At 35.8% G+C, this 23,741-nt stretch overlaps 2 protein-coding genes across 2 annotated transcripts; one reads left to right on the top strand and one right to left on the bottom strand.

Annotated features, from left to right (window-relative positions):
- Window positions 1-617: 617 nt before the first annotated feature.
- Window positions 618-12,433, bottom strand: LOC113058317 (calcium-activated chloride channel regulator 4-like). The gene is made up of 15 exons (XM_026226090.1): window positions 12,357-12,433; window positions 7,014-7,165; window positions 6,742-6,879; window positions 6,493-6,643; window positions 6,270-6,375; window positions 6,015-6,183; window positions 5,443-5,673; window positions 5,070-5,294; window positions 4,786-4,966; window positions 4,117-4,223; window positions 3,800-4,015; window positions 3,405-3,669; window positions 3,136-3,300; window positions 2,644-2,868; window positions 618-2,187 (listed from the first exon to the last, which is right to left on the bottom strand). Exons 2-15 carry the CDS (start codon window positions 7,161-7,163, stop codon window positions 1,802-1,804), a joined length of 2,715 nt encoding a protein of 904 aa, XP_026081875.1. The 5' UTR covers window positions 7,164-7,165; window positions 12,357-12,433; the 3' UTR covers window positions 618-1,801.
- On the top strand, window positions 12,396-22,964 carry LOC113058320 (sodium- and chloride-dependent GABA transporter 2-like). The gene is made up of 13 exons (XM_026226094.1): window positions 12,396-12,615; window positions 12,776-12,910; window positions 15,504-15,684; window positions 15,798-15,851; window positions 15,958-16,090; window positions 17,503-17,637; window positions 17,780-17,883; window positions 17,991-18,115; window positions 18,212-18,324; window positions 19,332-19,480; window positions 21,811-21,914; window positions 22,020-22,120; window positions 22,625-22,964. The coding sequence occupies exons 1-13, from the start codon at window positions 12,396-12,398 to the stop codon at window positions 22,748-22,750; spliced, it is 1,680 nt and encodes a 559-aa protein (XP_026081879.1). The 3' UTR covers window positions 22,751-22,964.
- The last annotated feature ends 777 nt before the right edge of the window (window positions 22,965-23,741 follow it).

The raw sequence follows: 23,741 nt of genomic DNA on the forward strand, positions 1-23,741 counted from the left end.
CAGGACATACAGAGATTTGAATGAATGGCTTCCTTGGCCATTGCTGGACAGAAAGAGAGTTCATAAACAATCCTCTTGACTGTGGTAGGGTAGACAGGTAGTTCATAAGTGGGCATCACTGCCTTGAGAGGAGCCAAATCAGATGTATCCCATTTCCCCCACCCTTCTCTCCTCAAGAAGAGCTGGAGCAGAAACATGGATAGGAGCAGGTTCTGGAGCAGATTCAAGGAATGGAGTTGACTCAGGAGGATTAACAGAGCAGTGAGTATCCCAAACAATCATGATGGCAACCACCATTACAGGGAGCACTGAGCCTAGGGAAACAGTCTCAGTGATGACCAGTACTGAGGCCCATGTGATGCCTGCTGCTCAATAGTGGGTCGGTCAGACTATAAGCAATCTTGTGAAGAAACTCAGAGCTGGCAATCTTGACAGGATGAGAATTTAGAATGGGGGTTACTTCAGGAGTGCTGCATTCTTTCTCCATGACTCCCACAGTAAATTGAGAACCACTAAATTACAATGCAATATCAATATACTGTCAAACTCACGCACAAAGATGCTGGATCTGGGTATGGCTGAATGTTCTGTTACACAGGAGGCCTGACGAAAGAATTGAAGATCCATTTGCAGGCTTTATTTTAAAAGAGTGGTCAAAACAGACAAAGTCAAACACCAGCAAACAGGTATAATCCAGGACAGACAAAATAATAATTCTATAAACAGGTAATGGTCAGGGCAGGCTGCAAACAATTAAAAATTAGGTAAACAATTCAAGGTCAAAAACACAAAGGTAAGGCAGAGAAAGGAAACACAGGAACTAAGAAACAGGTTACAGAGTAAGAATATTCAGCAAAGAGTGTTTGTGAATGCATCTTTTATAGTCCTCCTGATTGGAAACAGGTGGATTCCAACAATGAGTTGGTGATAAAGTGACTGACCAAATTCTCCAGTTCCTTCTTTAGTGTCCTAGACAGCTTTGGGTGGACATCCAGTTTAGAGTTAGGCTGGTTTTGGGGTGAAAACAGCAAGCTTCTCGGGGTGCACCATCCACTTTTTAAGGATGTTTATGTGGTAGATCTGCTCCGCCCTGCTTCGTCCTGGACTTTTCTGCTATTCCCAATTTAAAGGAATAATTTGCCCAAAACAGGCCATAAAATAAGTTTGCTTCTTCATCTGAACAGATGAGAGTTATAAACTTTACAGGAAGCAAAGCAGTATCTGCTTCATACCGATGCAGTTATTTTTCCATTAATTAATAAATTCAAACACATGTAAATAATGGTCTTCATTCTAATGTATATTTCATTAAATATTTAAAAAGAGGAAACAGATTGTTGGAGCTGCTGATCTGAGACTGATGACTGTGAAACATCACATTGGCTTATGTTTGTATAACTACAATAACAAACTCCATCAATGCATACAACTTGTATCAATGCATACAGTTTTATTTATTATTATTTCAATATATGTTTAACTAGGCATAATATGGAAATCCAAATAACAAATGAACAAAACAGTGTTTCTAATCACCACAATGCTAATTTAATACAGAAAGGTTTTACTGATTTGTATTTAAAAATTAGTTGATTGAGAATAAATGTTTTTTTTTTTTAAATGCTAAATAGCGGCAACATTAGACATGCACTTGAAAAAGATGGTCAGAAACCAAGAAATTTTGTCTGAACTAAATAATTGTTTTAAGAAATGTTTTTAAAAGTTATTGCATGTTTTCATTCAAAGTATGCATATAGGCTTGATTTTATGTTTATTTGAGTTGTTGATGTCATGTGTTGCTTTAGACAGCAAGATTCCTGCGTCTCACTGCCCATATGGTTACAGCTACAATAAAGCATATAACCATAATTACCACACACAGAGAGATGACAAGAACTGTTAAATTCACGCCTGGGTTTGATATTCCTGGGGGTTTTGGATCAGGCAGGATCTTTGAAGCTTGAGCAATGTTGGAGGTTTCAGATTTTGCATTTTGTTTGTCCTCCGACTGAACCGCAAAGAAGATTGTGGTCCCATTATGGATTGGGAAACTGAGATTGAATGAATGTTGTTCAACTGATCCAGCCTCGTGAGGAGAGACGGCAGCTGTATTCACTACATGACCATTGCTGAAGCTGTTTCGAAGCATATCAAGGTCAAAGCTCCACCTGATCTCATAGGATTTAGCTTGAAGGAAAAGAAACATACCATCTATTATCCTCCTGAGACTAGAGGAGACCACTTTCATCAAAATACATGACTTGTGAAGACAACCAAAAGTGTAAATTCAACAAAATAAAGTATAATTTTTAAGAGTCTCTACAAATTCTATATTTAATACCACTTTTACATAATAATGCCACAACATACACTGAATAGGGTTGTCACATATTGTCTTCTTGTTAAAATATGTAGCACTGTTAAATAATCATCAATGTCATAGTTACGTTTCTAAAAGTGATTGAGAAATGTTAGGTGACATTAGTAACTGGTTAAAATCACTTAATCTATTTAATTTATATTTTCTACACATGCAAGACAATTAAAGATACATTATTTCATTACGTAACTTTAAAACAACTTCTATTTTGTCAGTGAAGTAAAAATCTTGTATTTTAAATACGGTTATAGTGTATGCTTTACCTGTTCCTTGGTCGAGGTCCTCTCCAGGTGCCGTCCAGCTGAGAAGCACAGTGTCCTCCTGGATCTCAGCACTCAGATCTGTGATTCTGTTGGGAGGGAAGTTCGGTGGAGTTGTGCCTGAAAGTTTCAACACAAAACTCTCTCCGGTGGCTGTTCTGGTGAAGTTTCCCACCTCAAGAGGTTCCTCAGAAACTGGAGGCTTTGGAGGGTTCAGCTGCACTACACCTGAAATTAGAGGAACAATTTGAGTACATCTCAAATGAATGAAAACTTCTGAGAACCACTTTTTTGACTATTGTCTGAATTGTTTTCTCCGAAAAAGTTTTATAGCTAATTATATTGCCATTTATAGAACATTTATGAGGGAGTAACTGAATCATTTATTCAAATGATTTGTTCAACACAATGATTCATTCAAATAATTTCCATTTTTTAGATGTGATTACGTTTTAATGACTTTTAAAACAGATCAATATTGATCTCAGGATTTACCGTTTACCACATATCCAGGTACATATGGGGCACCACTATTTTTTTGGACAGCAAATCTGGTTTTTCCACCTTGATTCTTCACTCTTACTTTCAAGCTGCTTCTCCCATTTGTCATCTTTGTGAAATATCTGGAATAGATTCCATCACCCTGAAAAGCATCAGCTCCTGTAAAAGATGTATCTCTGATTTATGTGGGCACAATCTGAATATGTATCTTACTGTTTATTTATTTATATTTTAAGTTGAGTGCACACTTATGGGTAATTTACCTGCTCCATTGTCCAGGAGTTGCAATGTATGCACGGACCCAGTTTCTGACTCCAGTGTAGCCCACACTTCAGCATTTATTACAGGCCTGTAATTCTGACTAACCTCAGCAAACACTGTCATGGGTTTAGAGCCGTCATTGAACTGCTGGTTCATGTGGGTTTTTACAATAATAGGAGGAACATCAGCACGTGCCGCTTGACTCGTTACTGTTATAGTGAAAGCCTGATTTGAGGAGGTTTGGACACTGTACTTCCAGTCCCCAGGCTACCAAAGACAAGAAAGTAAAAGCAGATCAATAATGGTTTACTGTGAGTGTATAATTTAAGTGTAAGTTACATTTATGGTCTGAACCATGGTATACACTTGATTCAGTGGGTTATAAAGGTTATCATACCTCTGCAGTTCCTGGAACGTTTAAAGTGACTATTTTGAGCGATCCATCATGACTCATATTTGTCTGAGTGTAGATTGAGCCACTTGGTGATTGTATGTAAACACTAGGAAAACTTTTTTCATAGATTATTACAAAGCTGGTTTTGTTCCCAACAGTCTGATCCACTGATACTGTCCCGTTGAACCAACCAGATGTTCTTGCTCCAACACTCTCGAGCTAAAGTCATAAGAAAAATAAAATGACGAAATACTCATAATATTGATGACACTCTTATAGTAATGAATGTATTACGTGCAATAATTGAAACCTTGACAAACCTGAATTGGTTCGTTTGTGTAATCACCAGTTGATAATGTTAGCGAGGCAAACGCATCCATTAACTGGTTGGAGATCATGTCATCTCTGGCTATGAAAAAGATTCCCCCTATTTTCAACATGGAACAGTTTTTCATTGGAAAATAAATGAGCAGATAGAAAGTAAGTTATTAATTGTCCATTCGCAAAGACCCGCCCCTTTAGTTACTGTTGCTACATCCAACAAGCCAAGCCACACATCATGTTCTCATGCAGTTAAAGTATATTGCAGAGTAAAGAGGACACTGATGATGTCCCGGCATACAGAACTGGTTACTTGAAACGAAATCAAAGTTTTAGCTTTCAAATGTTGTAATTTCTTAAGAATTCAAACTATAATTACCATTTATTTGGCTCTTTAATGTGCTTTTACAAATCGCTGTAGACCCTCAGTTCAAGTGGAACCAATCATCGCTTCCTCTTTACTTACAGCACCAAATAAACATGAATCAACATCAGAAGCTATGTTGATTCAACCACAGAAAACTGACAATTCACACTATTTTTCAAGGTTAAGTCTGCTGACATTATGAACTCTCTGGTCTGGTTTTGGCAGATTATGCATTATGATTGGTCGGATCACCTGTCAATCAAACTCTCAGTGAAGGGTGTATTGTGCTTATGTCACTTACCAGTTTTGTTCGCCATTTCTATCAGTGCACTAGCTGCACTGTTGCTAAAAGCTATTGTGCTTATAATGGCACCACTTTGTATTGCAGATGGAGCACAAGCAGCAATGTTGTCTGTTGCCTGACCGTCTGTCAGAAAAATTATTTCATCTCCTAATACATCCCCATTGTCCTTTTGTAGTTCCTGTTGTATTTAAAGAAATAAGGATCACTGACATAAGACAAACTATATTCACTTAATACATCAAAAACATATAAAACACCTATAATTGGAATTAATATGGCACCTGTAAGCCTCGAGTAAGGCCCAAGCACATATTTGTGTATCCATCGGCCACTTTTGGTAATGATTGAATAAGAGTCTCTCGTGTGTTTTTACTGTCAATAATAGTCAAGGATCGCAGAGTAGAAGCAGAAGTACTAAAGGTTACAATTCCAACACTGGCTTGATCTGCAATGATGTACCGCAGGAAATGTGTGGCAGCCTGTCGCTGTTGAAGAATTCTAGCGCCCTAGAAAATAGGTGAATAAAAAATTAAAAAATACACATTTTTTGTATCTTGCTACAAGTTATTTTTCATTTCAAAGCATTGGTAACACAAAAGTTTATAACAGAAGCATCTTTGTTTTCAGATGAAGTTAATATCTGTTATAACCTACTTGCATGCTTCCTGAGACATCAAGGATGAGACAAACGACCCGCTGTGCTCTCTGCACAACTTTGAAAGATGGTGGCGGTGGAGGGGACTGCAGTGGTTTCAGAGAACGAAGTGTGTCATTATCCACAGAATCCTCAAAGATTACAGTCCATGTCGCTTTGTTGCCACATTTATCATTTTGTAGGTTTGGGGCTTCCTTATTGTGCTCATTTTCACGACAAAATGTGGTCACCTAAAACCAAAATACCCTGCATTATTGCAGATATTTAACTAAACACTCAAGGACAGATCATGGCTCTATGAAAAACTCAACTCTTTTCCGGGTTGTTATCTTGAGATAACATAACTTGGGATGTCGCGGCTGACCAATCAGAATCAAGTGTTCCACAGAGCCGTGTAATAACTCAAAGTAATGCCTAACTTTGCAAATGTGACATATAAAGCAGCTGTTGGAAATTACATTGCATAGAAGAAAACAGGCTGTGACCCCTTTGGCTCAGGCAATTGTATTCATTAACTAGTTCTTAAAATAATTATGTGGAACGTGTGTAAACATGTACACTCAGTACTTACAGAACCCAGACTTGGTAGGAACATTAAGGAGCTGTTTGTGTTCTGATTTCTTTTTGGAAAAAACTTGCATTTATCGGTTGGTAGTGAAGTTTGTGGATCTATACGGCACGGTTGAAGAGATCCTCCAGCAATCTCTTCATAAAACTGACCTTCAATATCTTTGCTACACCTAAAGATAAGCAAGACATCAATAGTAATTCTAATTTCTAATGTAATTTCAATAATATTCTTTATTTTATACTATCAGTTTATAACCTTGTAGCTTCAATTCGGCCCTTAGAGTGGTAGAAAGGCTTTTCTTCACTGTTTTCATCATACACGCCCCATCGAAGATGAGCCCATTCATGCACAAAGACCTTTCCTGCAAACAAACAAGCAAACAGCTAATAAATAACAGACTACTGTATTCATAGAACTTTAAACCTCTTGTCATTTCATAATAAATGTATAAATGTTAAAGGAAGATAAGGACATTCACCTCTTAATCCGTAAAGCTGGATGACTGTGTCATTCAGGAGGTATCCTGGTGTGAAATGAATGTATTCTGCCATAGTTCCACATTCTCCATACTGTTTAGTGTAGGGCTCATCACCATATGTTGAATCAGCATTATCAATTCTTATTTTTGCCTGCATTTTACAGAAAAGGTGTCAACAACATCATATACGAATGAAGTGATTGGAAATGAATATTTTACTAAATTAAATCACAAAGTAATGCTCAGTACTTTATCAAATGACTCTGTTCTTGCTTTGGTAACATTCTTGCTGCTCCAGTGTGATGGGACTAGTATTGTAGCTTCTTTGAAATAGACCTTTTTATCCAATGCTTCATAAAGATAAAGCGACCCTTCAGTGACCATGTCCTGTGAGAATGAAAATGAAAAGATAAGTAATTATTAGATACGTAATTATGCTTTACTTCAAATAAAGTGTATACTGTTTATTTCTGTGTGTTTTCAATTTAAATAATTAAATGATTAAAAAAAAGCACGTTTACCTTGATTTTATCAATAAGTCTGTCATCCTGTGGAACTTTTGAACCGATTGCGATTATAATGTCGACATAACCATTTCCATCTAATTTGATTGCAGAAGAGGTGGACGACAGCAACATCCATAGTAAGACAAACACCGATCTTGAGTCCATAGCTGCAAAGTTTAGATGAACAGCAACTCCCAATCTCTTGTTTTAAACAATGTCAAGTCAAAAATTAACTTAAAATGTCCTTTACTGGAATGGACTGAATGATACCAATATAACTGGTTCTTACTGGTAAACACATTATTACAGTGTCACGTTGAAGCATTTTGGAGACAGCTATCAGCAGCTGTTTATTTCACTTCACATGACTGCCATTGCACAGGAAAGCACCTACAGTCCATAAAATAAGGCTCTCAGAAGGCCGGCGACACCTGGATGCGTGGCGCAAGCATCTCAGCTGCGTGGCGTGTCTGTTTTTAATTCGGCTCCCACGTTAACAGGTTTGAGCATGCAGACTGCCTGCGTGCGACGCGCGCCTCAGGCGGAAAACGCGTACATGCTAGAAATAGAACCGACGCCTATTTTTCACGCAACATGCCACGTGTCGGAAGCGTTTCAAGGCAAATTGAGAAAAATGCTAATAACTTTTGCTTACATTAACCTATTGTAATTGGACTGATGTTGATAGATTTCTTGCATCATTCTGAAAACATGGATACCAATTTTGCCATAATTTACTGAACTTCCTGTCCACCATTTTGATTCATGTGGAAAACATACTTTTTTTAAAATCCTCTTAGATCGTTGGTCCAATTATCACCAAATTTGGCTCAGATCATTTTCAGACCAAGCTGGAAAAAAAATTATGGATTTCGTGTTGATACACGAAATGGTTTTCATTTAGCGCATGAACGAATTTGTTAGAAAGATGCCAAACTGCATCTGAGGGCTGTATCTCTGCAAAGGTTTGTGATATTTACACCAAACTTTGTAAACTCACCTCAGACTGACCACATCGCATTAATTTGGTAAAAGCGCCACCTATTGGCCAAGAGTAATAAACCATTAATTAACCTTAAATTATGAAATTTCCAAAAATGCTAATTACTTTTGATTGCATTAGACTATTGTAATGAAACTGATCTCAAAACATTCCTTGTGTTGTGCCGACAATAGACGGACATACCAATTTTTTTAGCAGGAAATCTGAACTCCCTGTCCGCCATTTTGATTTATGTTAAAATCCTACCTTTTCTAACTCCTCCTCAACTGTTAGTCCGATTTTCATCAAACTCAAGTCAGATCATCTTCAGACTTTGCTGACAAAATGTTAAGCATTTTGTGTTGCTTGACATAACCGTTTTCATACAGCCCTGTTACAAATTTTAGGCACAGTGCAAAAATTATTCTGAGGCTATATCTCTGCAAAGCTTTGACATATTTGCACCAAACTTTGTATGTGTCACTGTCACTTCACACTAACCATACCTCCTCAATTTGATAACAGCGCCACCTATTGGTCAAGAGTAATAAACCATTCATTAACCAGTAATAAATAAAATTTATTTAAAAAATGCTAATAACGTTTTAGAACTTCATTTGGACAACTTTAAATGTGATTTCCTCAGATTCCAGATTTTCAAATAATTAAATATCTGCCAATTATTGTCCGATCCTAAAAAAACAATCAAATTAAAGCTTATTTTTTGTAACCTGTGATATTTTTGTGGGGTTCATTGATTAAAAAAAAAAAAAAAAAACATAATTTATTGAAAATAGAGATGTTTTCTAACAATATCAAGCTTTACTATCACTGTTTCTATCAATTTAACAAATCCTTGCTTAATAAAAACTAACTTCTTTCAAAAATAAAAAAAATAAATACTGACCTCAAGCTTTTTAACGGAAGAATGTTATTACAAAAGTTATATTTTAAATAAATGCTGTTCTTTTTAAACTTTTTATTTATCAAATCATCACAGGTGAAAAAAGTATATAGACATGCAGAGAGTTCTTCAGGGATGGGGCAATGTAAAAAAAAAAAAAGAAAAAGAAAAAATACCCTAATGTTGAAATAATAATAATATAAAAAAAGTCTGGATATATGAACAGCAAATCACAATATTATAATTATTTCTGAAGGATCATGTGATGCTAAAGTCTGGAGTAATGATGCAAAAAAAAAAAAAATAGCTTTGAAATCACAGGAATAAATTACATTTTAAAATATGTTGAAATAATAAGCAGTTATTTTAAATTGTAAAAATATCTCACAATTCTACTGTTTTTTTTCTGTACTTTGGATCAAATTAATGCAGGCTTGGTGAGCAAAAGAGACTTCTTATAAAAAAAAAAAAAAAAAAAAAAAAAAAAAAACGTACATCTTAAGGTTCAAAACCTTTTGACGGGTAGTGTATATATAATATATTTAATCCACCAATTTTTAATATTAAAATTATGATTTTTTTTTCAATTGTTTCATTACTTGATGAATCAGCGTTTTTAAAACGATTCTCTTGAATTCATAATTATTTCATTGACAAATATTTTTTTTTTTAAGTCACTTGTCTCCACCTAGTGGCGATGCAATGCCATCGACACAAACATTATTTGAAGCGCAGTTGACATCAGTGTTTATATCTGAACTATTAACTTTACCCCAGTATTTTGAAGATGATTCTTAACGAAACATGGTAAGTTTTTATACAGTCTGTGGTAACTGCTCTCTCTTTGTCAGCAGCAGTACAAATACAGATTTCAATGATCCAGTAAGAATTTGTCAAAGGCAGGGATGGGCAGCATTTCAGATTTAGAATACAAAATACTATTTCATTTTTTTTATATATTTAATCTCAGTATTTTTATAGTTTCAAACTAGCCTACATAAAATATTTTTTGCTAGTCAACCTCTTTATTAGACTGCTGATTTCCTGTATCAACAAGTATACAAAAATACTAAATACAAAAATACTACAATTAAATCTATTTAAATACAAAAGACATTTGCCTTTTCCCAAAGGTATTTAAATACAAAATACAAAATAGTACTCCGCAAACCAATGTGTGATTCTGCTAGTTAAAACCACACACACACACACACACCAAACACACACACACACACACAAAGAAAACCGAACTTGACAGATGCCTTCTTTAGTGGTGAAGAGGGTGAAACATGTCTTGTACATATTTTCACGTGATCGACCCGGGTTTTGCAAATTTCAAATCACATCCGAAAAGCATTTATTTTCAATGAAAATAAAGAAAATAACAAGTATTGGGTAGGGTTAGGGTAGGTGTAGGGAGGGCATTATTGTCCCAGTAAGGTGGCATCAATTTAACAATTTGAATTAAAATGTAAATTTACACTCAAGTTATTATTGCATTTTTATAATGTACTACAACACTGAGGTGCAGATAATTGCCACTATTTGCTATTTAGTATAAACAGCAGAAAATCTTATTTTAACAGTGTAAACAGCATATCACCAAAAAATGCTGCTATTTGCACTTAGTGTAAATAGTATCCATTGATAAGACAATATGCTACTTTCACTTAGTGCAAATAGCCGCTGCCTTTATTAAAAGTAAGCTGCCAAAAAAAAACTTATTTCAGCCAACATTTAAACAGGACTGTCCACACTTACTTGTCAATGAAACCTTTCTGTAATCAGAAACTAGCCTGTCTACTCATGATGAGGCAATGTAATAAGGAGAAAAAAAGCCATATAAAATATTATTCTATACAACAAAATCTAATCCCTTTAAAATGTTGTGAAGTCTGTCAAACCTGTGTAGCAACACACGCACTGCAAATTCTCACAACACAGCCAAATACAGAAATGTGCCTTAAATTCTCACAGCACAACCAAATAGAGAAACATGCTGCATACTAACCATAAAAATAACGCTAATGCTAATGCTAATGCTATGCTAATTTTGTGCCTTAAATTCTCACAACTCAACCAAATACAGAACACAACCAAATACAGATAGTAAAATTAAGAAATAAAAGCAGTAGAATTTGCAGCATGTTTCTGTATTTGGTTGTGTTGTGAGAATTTGCACTGCCAAGGTTTTTTTTTTTTAACTTACAGGTTTTTTTTTCTTCTTTTTTTTTCTATTTGTATGTGTGTTTTTTTTTTTTTTTTCATTTGCAGTCCATTGAGCTCTCTCTCTGCCACCATAGTTTTCACTTCTAAAAGAATATATATATTTTTTTTTTCAGAGCCTGGATCATTTTTTAAACAGATCATAAACATAAATGTATGATTTTCTTTTTTACTATAATTTTAAACAAAATGATGCTCATTTTTTCCCTACACTCAGGGGCTGAGTGGGTGTTTGACATTCTTGAAAACATTACAAACTCGAGACCCAATTACATACTCATGCTTTGTTGGAAATACCTGACTCCTCTCGTGTCCCTGGTGAGTGTCATTCATCTGTTCGAGCTTCACAGATTGTTTTATACTTGTCATAAAGCTTACAGATGTCTTAATGGTCGCTATTGTAAGCATATATCCTTGGCTAAAGCCATTTCTCACGTTGCCTGATCTCATTCTTCTTTTTCATCCCCATCTATTCTTTGAAATGTCCTCATTCTCTTTTCTCAATTCTCAGATATCTTGTGTTTGTCCTTTTGTAAAGTACAATCCCCTTACTTTTAGACTCAGCATATAAACAAGGCTGGTTACTGGTCCTGTCCTCCATTGCTGCCTGGATGGGCACTTAGACGACGGTTTATAAACTGCATAACTATCCAAGAATAAATCAACCTAGGTTAATGTTGTTTCACTGTGTCTGTGTTTTATGACAGAGTTGGCATCACCTGTGCAGACCTGACAAAAATCACCCATTACCTGTAAGCTACAAAGTGAAAAAAAGAAAAGACCCTCATCACAGAGATGGAAGACTTAGTCAAGAACTACACAAACTAACACAATACAATAGATATGGAAAATACATGCATAAGAAAAAGATTGTTGAATTTGCTGAAACACAGATTCTGTTCACTATTACTGGAGGTGCTCACTCTTCACACATTTGTATAACTTTTTATTATTTTGTTTTGAATAAATAAATATATATATATATATATATATATATATATATATATATATATATATATATATATTACTGATACATCATCTGAATTAATCTTGTATAAGTCTGTTTCTTTGCTTTTATGCTCAGTGCTGTAACTCTTAAAACTTTTATAACTTATTGGAACATATTTCAGGGTGTACGTTTTACATATTCAAAATGAATAACAAATGAATTACTTTGCATTTCATATTTTACCTGAGGCTCACCAAGCATCATATTAATCATACATTTTGTCTGCTTTAGACTCACCCACTGACTTCTTCTTCTTTTTTTTTATTTTAATTTATTATGCGTTTCATCCTCCTCCACCACAGAATTACAGCAGTCCAGAGAACAGGATCAGAGAAGCGCTGGAAACAGAGTGAAGAAATGAACAGAATAGAAGGACAAATAGAGGAGCGAGGGTACTGGGGCAGTAAAGCAGAGTTTCTTCTGGCGATTGCAGGGAATGTGGTCGGTCTGGGTAACGTTTGGAGGTTTCCTTACCTCTGCTACAGGAATGGAGGAGGTATGATACAGCCTAAATTTCTAATGGCTTTTTATGCAAAAACTTTACCAACAATTTAAAGTGGAAGAAAATCCCAGAGACCATTATTATTATTTTTTTTTAAATTTATGCAATTCATGATCCTTTTAGATAATGCATTCTTGCACTGGTGTGTTCTCAGGGGCATTCCTTATACCCTACCTGGTGTTTGTTGTTACTTGTGGGGTGCCTCTGTTCCTGCTAGAGACGGCTATGGGACAGTACACACAGGAAGGTGCCATTACATGTTGGCGTCACCTTTGTCCACTCGCTGAGGGTAAGAGTCATAAGAAAACTATTATATAAATCTTAATTTATGATTATTATTTTTGTATTATTGACAAATAACTTTTGCTTCATGCAGACTTTACATGTAAAATTCAAACTGTTCCATTACCAAATATGTATATATATATATTTGGTAATGGAACAGTTTGAATTTTACATGTAAAGTCTGCATGAAGCAAAAGTTATTTGTCAATAATACCAGAGCCTTTATCATAACATTACTACAGGCAAATTCCTATCAAAGATCGCGAGACCCATCACAGAAGAGTACGGCACGGGACAACACTTGATGGGTGTTTAGAGACTCGTGTGTGCAGCGGGAGAATAATCAGGGTGTGCTCACACTAGGCAATCTTAACCGTGCCAGAGTACGTTTGATCCCCAAAGCCTGGTTCATTTGACAAGTGTAATGGTTCTGTTTAGCAGTCTCTGCCCGGTTTAAAGAGATGGGCAAGAGAAAAGTTCAGTTATATATATATATCAGTGAGTGTGAGCGCTAACCACGCCAGAGTGCAGATCTTCTGATACATGCTGCATGATTGCGTGAATATTTCTGAGTGGCAAAAGCGATAGATTTGTAAATTATATATAGTGTGTGAGGGACATGTGTTACCGCATCCCATATAACTCAAAATATTAAACCCTAAAGGTAAAAAACGATTCTCCACTGTGTTGATCTAGAGCACATATCTGCTGTTTTCATGTGATATCGGAAACTTCGATAACGCGCGTTAAAATATTTGTCGCCATTAATCAGTTAATGCATTAACACGATATTAACGCGTTAACTTACCAAGCACTAATATATATATATATATATATATATATATATATATATATATATATATGCTTGAGAACGCATTAAGGAAAGTTCTAACAGTTCGGGCATTGCTTGAATCAGAGGTAAAAAATTATATAAATAATGTTCAGTTTCTTGCACAGACCGATCTTTTTGTGTCTTTAAACATCAATGTATCGTCACGAGCTGCAGGGTTTAATTAGATTTTGTTTGTGTATGTTTATTTATTTTATTTATTTTTTTTATGTTTTAGCCATGATTTCCATTCACATCAATTATAAGACTGACAGACTGCAACGGTTTGTGTTCAAAATCTCTGTTTGTGTTCTACTGAAGAAACAAAGTCACCTAGAGTATATCTTGATGTAGTGTTGCTTTCGTCAACGAACCTTTATCACGTGACAACAATAGTCATGGATAAGTCTGACTAAAATGCTCAGACTTTTAGTTGACTGAAACTTGACTAGACTAAAAAGAGTGTGAACGTGACTAAAACTAATAAAAACTAAAATGACAGCATTCACACAAAGACTAGACTAAAACTAAAATTGAAACAGGCCTCCAAAACAACACTACTTGGATGCCCTGTGGATAAGCAGATAAACATCAAATTTCCATTTTTGGGTGAACTATCACTTTAAGCATAATCAAACACAACGACAGAGCTTGTTCGAGAGGTACTAACATAACCTTGGTTCCCTGAGATAAAGGAACAAGTGTTGAATAGGCTGCCATGGTATAAGGCTGCAATGAGTCAATAACTGTTGCTATCAATAAAAAAATGAAATGGCAGTACTACTTATACTTACTTTTGGCTGAAGTGCCATTTGTTCATGCAGCTAGAAGAACTTGAACAAATAAGGCTTTAGCATCAAAGTAAACATGAGTTTTGCTAAAAATGTTATTAAACGCCATGCTCATTCCCTTATCTCAGGGAACTGAGGTAATAGTCACAGTAATAAATGTTGAATTTTTTTTTTTTTTTTACACATCTGATTAGCCATTTCGTTCAAACCAGTGAGAATTATTTTCTATATAGAGAGATATTTTATTTATTTCTGTACTCATGCAAATCCCCTCTATGTAATAAAGTGTGTAGAAACAATGACAAGATCCATTTTCAAAATTGCAATGATTTACTGTTAACTACAGCAATAGATGGAAGGAAAATATAATTTGTAAAATCATGTGAATTAAGCATTGTAAATGCAGACTAATTGACTAATAGAAAAATTTGATAATATTGAATACTACAGTGAACATTTTTTAACTGTGGCTGCAATTATTTGTAAAAGTAACAATTTACAAATCTTGCAATTCTCTCACTGTGCACTGCTGTAAAGTTATTAATGACAATTCTCACTCAAAAGTTCTCACTTCAACTCAAAAGTTGGCAGCCCTGACTATTCCTTTAAGACATATGCTGGGCAGCCGTAAGGCTGGTTGAACCCCCTGGCTGTTTCCCATCGGTTATAAATGTAAAATATACAGTCCCTTGAGAAAGTATTCTTACCACTTCATTTGTGACATTTTATCATGTTGCTTCTTTACTTCTTTAAATTATTTTTTTAGATGATGTGGGGGGAAAAAGTAGTTTAAGCAGTTTAAAAAGGTAGCAACTATAAAAAAAAATGTAAAGGGTATGAATACTTTCACAAGGCACTGTATTTCGTATTTAGCCCTCTGAGAATTCCAGTTTGAGTCAATGAGGGCTAATGGAATCCATTTGATTTGATTTGAATTTGATTTTCTTTTAGCCGGTGTGTCTGTTTGCTTTTGTCAGGCATCGGTTATGCAGGACAGCTGATATTGCTGTACAATTGCATGTACACCATCATACTGGCCTGGGCGCTTTTCTACCTCATCTTCTCTTTTAGCTCCAAACTTCCATGGGCCAGCTGTGACAACAGCTGGAACACAGGTAATAATCTGCAAAATACTGTAAATAAACATTGCATGAAAAAAAAATATCATCTGCTCATGATTATAGCTGAAATTGCAATCAAAACAAAACAAAGCAAAACAAATATCTCTCTGTCTTAGATGGCTGTATAAATCTTGTTGACAGAAATCAGACCCTTAACCGGACAATACTGATTCACTCTACACCTGCAGCGACTGAGTTCTGGGAGTAAATAAATAATTTTGAACATTAGTAATAAACTAAATTTTACATAAAAAGTCTAAAACTTTTTAATCAAAAAATATTTTTCTCTCTTTCTTGTCACATTTTACAGACGCAGAGTACTGTCTCTCTCTGGAGGGATCGAAGAGATTGGTCAAATCAACTGGGAGATTCTCCTGTGCCTCATTGCAATGTGGATTATATGTTATTTTTGCATCTGGAAAGGAGTCAAATCTACAGGCAAGGTAAGCAAAAATGTATTTCAGATAAAATTGTAAATAATACCTAGTTCATATTCTATGAAAGTATTCATGCCCTTTCATTTTTTCATGTTTTATCATGTTGCTGCCTTATGTTAAACTGCTTTAAATTATTATTATTATTATTATTATTATTATTATTATTATTATTTTCACACCAATCTACACTCTTTACACCATAATGACAAAGAAAAAAACAGGTTTGATACTTTGCAAATTTATTACAAATAAAAAAAAACTGAAATAAGTACATTGCGTAACTATTCATACCCTTAACTCAGTACTGTTGAAGAACCTTTAAAGCCTCAAGTATTTTTGGGTGTGATGCAACAAGCTTTGCACATATCCATTTGACAGTTAACTGCCATTCTTCTCCTACTTACCTCTCAATCATTGTCAGGTTGGATGGGTTTCTCCAGAAATGTTCAATTGGGATCAAGCCCAAGCTCTGCCTGGGCCGCTCAAGGACATTTACAGAGTTGTCCATAAGTCACTCTTGCTGTGTGCTTTGGGTCATTGTCCTGTTGGAATTTGAACCTTCAACCCAGTCCAAAGTTCTGAATGCTCTGGACTAGGTTTCCATACATAGGTGATATGATACGGTGGTAAGAAAACACATGCAAATTGAAAAAACACCAGCAAATGAAGAAAACATCTTCATCAGTTTGACAACTCAGCGTGTTTTGTGATATGCATGTGTTGTGATGATTTGCAGCGTTTCTTAATGTGCATGTGTTGTGAGATTTTGCAGTGCGTTTCGTTATATGCATGTGTTGTGAGGATTTGCAACACTTGTTTTGTCAAACTGATGAAGAAGGGTTTTTTTTGTATTTGCTGGTGCTTTTTCAATTTGCATGTGTTTTGTTAAATTGCAGCGCGTTGAGCTCTCTTGGCCACAGTACTATGAGCTTCTTGTTCAACATTTTAAACAAGGGCCTTCTCCACTGATTGCTCAGTTTGGCCAGGAGGCCAGCTTTAGGAAGAGTCATGGTTGTTCAAAAGTCCCTCCATTAAGGATAATGTAGACTATATGCATCTGTGAACCTTCAATGCAGCATATATTTTTCTATAATATATACAAGTAGGGCATAGACAATTTCTCAGAATAATTTATCTATTGCCTCTCATCTATTTTTTAGCTTAAATTATATATATATATATATATATATATATATACATATGTATATATATATACATATGTATATATGTATACATATATATATATATATGTATACATATATATATATTATATGTATATATATATATATATATATATATATATATATATATATATATATTTTTTTTTATTTTTTTTTTTTTTTTTTTTTTTTTTTAAAGACGATATTTTATTCTGTTCTCGGTGTGAGTATTATTATATTATTGTATTGTGCCTGGAGGTAGTGTATTTCACAGCCACATTTCCTTACGTGATGCTGCTTGCATTGCTGATTCGTGGGTTGACTCTTGATGGAGCTCTGAAGGGAGTTGTGTTTTACCTGTACCCTGAACCAGCCCGTCTTTCAGACCCACAGGTAAGCCCAGCATCTGTCCTCAGATAACTGTAAACATAACTACATTGTATGAGTATTCTACGAGTTACAACATATTCAACATACAAAACTTTAAAACGTCAGACTCTACCAATTTACCTAGTGAGTATGTGTGTGTGTTTAGGTTTGGATGGAGGCAGGAACACAGATCTTTTTCTCCTACAGTTTGTGTTTTGGCACTCTTATTTCACTAGGCAGTTATAATCAATACAATAACAACTGCTACAGGTTAGTATTGGTATTAGTTAGTATTGGAATTAAAACAAAATAATGAGTGCATAAATGAATAGGTAAATCCGATGTATTTATGTGTTTGTATAATCTGTGTCTATCAGGGACTGTTTTTGGCTTTGTCTTCTGAACAGCGCCACCAGTTTAGTGGCTGGCTTTGCTGTATTCTCAGTCTTGGGCTTCATGGCTAATGCACAGGGCGTCTCCATTGAGGAGGTAGCAGAATCAGGTAATGAAACATTTAATGAAAACGCGTGAGGTATTATATGATGTGTGAAGACATTAATGACTAAAAAAATATCTGATCTTGCTCTTCCTCTGTTAGGTCCAGGACTAGCATTCATAGCTTATCCGCAGGCAGTAGCTATGATGCCTCTCCCTCAGTTGTGGGCTGTTTGTTTCTTCATCATGATCATTTTGTTGGGCCTAGATACACAGGTTAGCTAAAACTGATACATACACACATATTCATTTTGAACTTTTGGATGTATATTAAATTGTAATTTATAACGCTAAGGCCTGGTTTCACAGGTTAAGACAGGATTAGGCCATAGTTCAGTTAGGACATTTAAGTATCTTTAATAATGTGCATCTTGACACAAATTAATGAGGACTGGGATTGGGAACCGCTATGGTAAGGAGTGTAACATTTCCGTCACATCCCTGAGGTATTCTGCGAATCACAACTCACTGTATAGCTGGGCAATCAGACCACACCTCTCTTTTCAGAACGATGAGCTTTGTAAAAATATTTTTAAAAAGAAAAAAATCTCCCTTTCCATTGAACTTTGCAAATTGTAACTTTGCATGCATGTTTATGCTCTAACATCAACATCACACACTAACTAAATAAAATAAAAAAATGAAATCATAATCAATCACCTCTTTAAATATAAAGTATTTGGACATTTCAGTCACACTTAAAATGTAGAAACCCTAAACAACTGTAAAAGTTATGATTTTAACAACTCAACACATTTTAACAGAGTAATTACTCAAATGATTTATCCCACTGTAAGTGGAATGGGTCCTGTTTTATTTCTAGTGATAATGTTTTACTGTCTATACCATTTTCCCATACATATTTCATTAACTGAAAACAAAAATACAAGAAATAAGCAAAATATGTAAGGTACATGTTATAATTTTTGCTGTGTTTTAAGTTATTAGCACAATTAATACTAAATAATGTTTATTGATATTGGTGGATTGATAATCTAATATTAAGCTTATCAAAATAGTTTGTGGTTCTAATGTAGGGTTATCCAATCCTGCTACTGGATGGTCAACAACTGGCAAATTTTAGCTCCAACCAGCACTAACACTAAATTTCTTGTGAAGTCCTTGATTAGCTGGTTCAGATGTGTTTATTAGGACAGTGGTCCCCCAGGAACAGGTCTGGACTCCCCAGTTATAATAATGCATTTGTGCTTCATCCTCCAAAGTTTGTTGGAACGGAGACTATAATTACATCAGTGATGGACATGTTCCCCATGGTGCTGCGCAGATCTGGACACCGAGAAATCTTTGTCCTGCTCTTCTGTCTCACTTGCTTCTTCGGACAACTCATCATGATCACAGAGGTCAGAGAAGTGTGTGTGTGTGTGTGTGAGCAATTAATTTGAACAAACCTTTATTAAATAGCTCTATAAACAAATGTAATTACCAAGTTACAGTTTTTTTTAAACATATTATGATATACAATTTTTAATAAACCAAAACATGTTAGGTTACACATGTAACACTGTTCCCTGAGAAGGAAATGAAACTCTGCGAGACGCTGCATGTGTGTACAATCTCAAACCAATCTCAGATTGACTTTAGCATATGGACATGATAACACAGTAATTAGTGTCATCAAGACCACAAATAGACTCCTGAAATGCATCATCAGATACTAATTGTCTAAAGAGACTTGCAGGCTTGACTGAGATGTTCTAGGTCTACAAGGTTACATACATAACCTAAGAAATACCCTTTTCGAATGGACCTTGACACTACAGCATGGCATTAAAATTATGGGATGTCAATACCAACACTGCCACACCAAAGGAAAGTGACTGTACGACAAGGCCGTGGCTTAGACAATACTCTTGCATCTAGAAAAGTTCCCTGGGTCAACCCTGAAGGACCTCAGATCCTGGGCTTGAATCCTCATAAAAAAAAAAAAGAAAGAAAACTGATAAATGTGTGGGGAGAGGTCCAGCCAGCCACAGCACAAACATTAGGCAAAGATGGACGCCTAGCTTCTACTGGAGTAGGCTCTAACTCCTAGAGGTGACTTTGTAGACCTCATAGACTGTCCTAGCATTCCAGAGGTGGAGGAAAGAAAACATTTAAAATGACTGGGTGACCAGCCGCACAAGGAACCCTAAAAGTATAGTCTGGTCTTGGGTGCAAGATAACTTTGACCATTCAAGGAGCAGAGTCTAAGCAGGAGTAGGCTACTGGTAGGGCTTGCAGGTCTCCCACTCTCTTGAATGAGGGTAATGCTAGTAAGAGAGACACTTTAAGAGTCATAATCTTCTCTGAAACTGAGTCGAATGGACACAAGGGCTCAAATGGAGCTTCTTCTAGTGCTCCCAGGACCATCCAGAGGTGCCAGGAAGGAATTTGTGACTAGCAGATAGGGCTTAGCCATCTGGCACTGCACAAGAACTGAGATACCAAGAGGTGCCTTCCAACATAAACTCAATCCAAAGGTTTATGGCTGGTGGAAATAGTGGGCACAAAGACCTTCAGTACAGGGGAATAATATTGGCCGGCGACAGCCTATGATGTCATTACCCAGCGTGACCACAGTATAAAAGGGCTGTGGGAGAACACGTCATCCGCTTCTTCATCTGAAACATGGCAAGGATGCCATAGAGGATGCAGTGTTTCGTTCCCTTCTCAGTAGGGTGACCATATGCGCCGTTCATACAGGACACATCCCAGCCATTATTTTAAAATGCCAAAAATATCCAGGTTTTGGCTATTTGAACTGTGCAGGCTATAAAGCGCAGAGCAGACGGCTCCTTCTGCTTTTGAATCGCTTTCACGTGTTTGTTCGTTTGTTTGACTTGAAGCATTTTTATTTATTTTTTTGGGATTTGTGCGCAGCGACGCTTCAAGTCAATCGAACGAACAAACTCGTGCGCACATTTGCATTGCTTTGAACGTTCCCTCTAGATCTCACCTTCTCACACGCCCAAAGATTGGTCGATTATGTACAATACCTGCATGTTATTGGTCAAACTGCTCTGGATGTTTTAGGCATTATTAAAATCCTGGCTGGGACGTGTCCCATATGAATGGCGCGTATGGTCACCCTACTTCTCAGGGAACCATGGTTACATACCCAGTGTTGGGGGTAACACGACTGCTGCTGACCTTTGATGATCCAATTCAACCAAAGTACTAAGCAAAAAATATACAAGATAAACTAACATTTCATATTTTTTATTGCTGAAGAGTGTTGAACTTTCTTCTTCTGTGTTTTACTGTACAGACATTTATTTACATTTCCTTTAGCCTGAGGCTTTTGGTGTGTAATGGCTTTTACATTTGGCAAAAATAGAAGCCCAGCCCAGATTTAAAAACTAATGCAAAAGTAATGTAGTAACATAATTAGTTACTTTTTTAGGAAGTAACTCAATATTGTATCCCTACTTGTATCAGTTGGGAATAGCAATATTGCTGCTCAATCATTGCCTGATTGTAGTTTAGAATTCCATTAGCAATAATTTAAACAGTAATTCATATAGACCAGTGTTATCAACTATAGTGTTATTACCCTGAAAACTACCCATTTTAAATATTAACAATGGAATTACAAAATGCTTAACTACTCAACTATAATCGTATAACCTTAAAAGCATTACAATTAAAATCAACCATTTTTCATATGTTCTACTGTATCAAAAGTTGTATTGTGACCTGCAGGGGGGGGATGTATGTATTCCAGTTGTTTGACAACTATGCCTGTAATGGAGCCTGTATTCTGTTCCTATCTGTGTTTGAGTCTCTGGCAATGGGTTGGATTTTTGGTGAGTTGTACCTTAACAGAGAGACTATCTATTATAAAAAAAAAGTTAAATACTTAATTTCATAGACTGCAAAGTATTTGTTCAATTCTCCTCTACATACCATAGGGGCTGAGAAGTTTTTTGACGTAATTGAAGACATGACAAAGTCGCGACCCAACTATATATTCATGCTGTGCTGGAAATACCTGACTCCTCTCGTGTCCCTGGTAAATATTTAGGATTCTCAAATGCTTATACTTAGTCAAAAATTCAACAAATATCTTACCATTTTTCTCAACTGATTTTAAACAATTATTTAAGCTAAGGACAGTGCTCTCAGAGCCAGTAGTTCGCCTCATTTAAGTAGTTAATAGTTAACTGTTTAGTTTCCCTCATGAAGTATTGTACACTATTCTGGTAACAAGAAAAAAATTCACATTAAATTTGTGTCAAATAAATTACATTTTGATTATCAGACAAGTATACGAATTAAAAAGCATGTTAGGTCCATCTGATCATGAAATAATAAGACAAACAATAATAATAAAATAGAAAAGTTAATATATAATTCATCAAGCCTCTCATTACTATCTATGTGATAATTTGTATTATACAATCTGAACATTTTCATTTATTTCATACAAATTAGTAATAATAAAAATTGACTTGACTCTGTTCTTACTTTTTCTTTCTCATTCTTTCTTCACAACATATTTTCTGCTCATTCTCAGGTGTCTTTTGTTTATTCTGTTGTGGAGACCAAGCCTCTCACTTTTAACCGCTGGTATGTGTACCCAGACTGGGCGCATGCACTAGGCTGGTTACTGGCCCTGTCCTCCATTCTGCTGGTGCCTTGATGGGCACTAGGCCGAATTTGTTCTGGGAAAGGAACCCTGAAACAGGTGAGGATGAAGATACATTCATCTATCACATTTATGCATAATTTGTACAAAGCCGAGGTATACATTCAATCATGGCCGGACTTAACTTTGGGCTTGACTGGGCTGCACCCCGTGAGGCCCGCCTTGTAGGGAGCCCTAACTTTACCAATTTTGATTTGTTCAGTTATACAGGTGCTTCTCAATTAATTATGTCATGGAAAAGTTCATATATTTCAGTAATTCAACTAAAATTGTGAAACACATGTATTAAATAAATTCAGCGCACAAAGACTAAGGTAGTTTAATTATTTGGTTCTTCATAAGACCAATGAATAAAAAGCAATTTTAAGTGAATTGTTGGCCTTCTGGAAAGTATGTTAATTTACTGTACATGTACTAATTAGTAGGAGCCTCTTTTGCTTTTTGGTCTCTTGTTTCTCATCTTCCTCTTGACAATACCCCATAGATTCTCTCTGGGGTTCAGGTTTGGTGAGTTTGGTGGCCAGTCAAGCACACCAACACCATGGTCATTTAACCAACTTTTGAAGCTTTTGGCAGTGTGGGCAGGTGCCAAATCCTGCTGGAAAATGAAATCAGCATCTTCAAAAAGCTGGTTAGCAGAAGGAAACATGAGGTGCTCCAAAATATTGGTAAATGGGTGCAGTGATTTTGGTTTTCAAAAAACCACAATGGACCAACACCAGCAGATGACATTGCACCCCAAGTCATCACAGACTATGGAAACTTAACACTTAGCAGCTTAGTGTTAAGCAGCTTAGGCTGTGAGCTTCTCCAGCCTTCCTCCAGACTCTTGGACCCTGGTTTCCTAATGAAATACAAAACTTGCTCTCATCTGAAAAGAGGACTTTGGACCAATGGGCAACAGTTCTTCTTCTCCTTAGCCTAGGTAAGATGCCTCAGGAGTGGCTTAACAAGAGGAATACGACAACTGTAGCCAAATTCCTTG

The sequence above is a fragment of the Carassius auratus genome, chromosome 40, assembly GCF_003368295.1.
Source record: "Carassius auratus strain Wakin chromosome 40, ASM336829v1, whole genome shotgun sequence".
NCBI classification, from domain to species: Eukaryota; Metazoa; Chordata; class Actinopteri; order Cypriniformes; family Cyprinidae; genus Carassius; species Carassius auratus.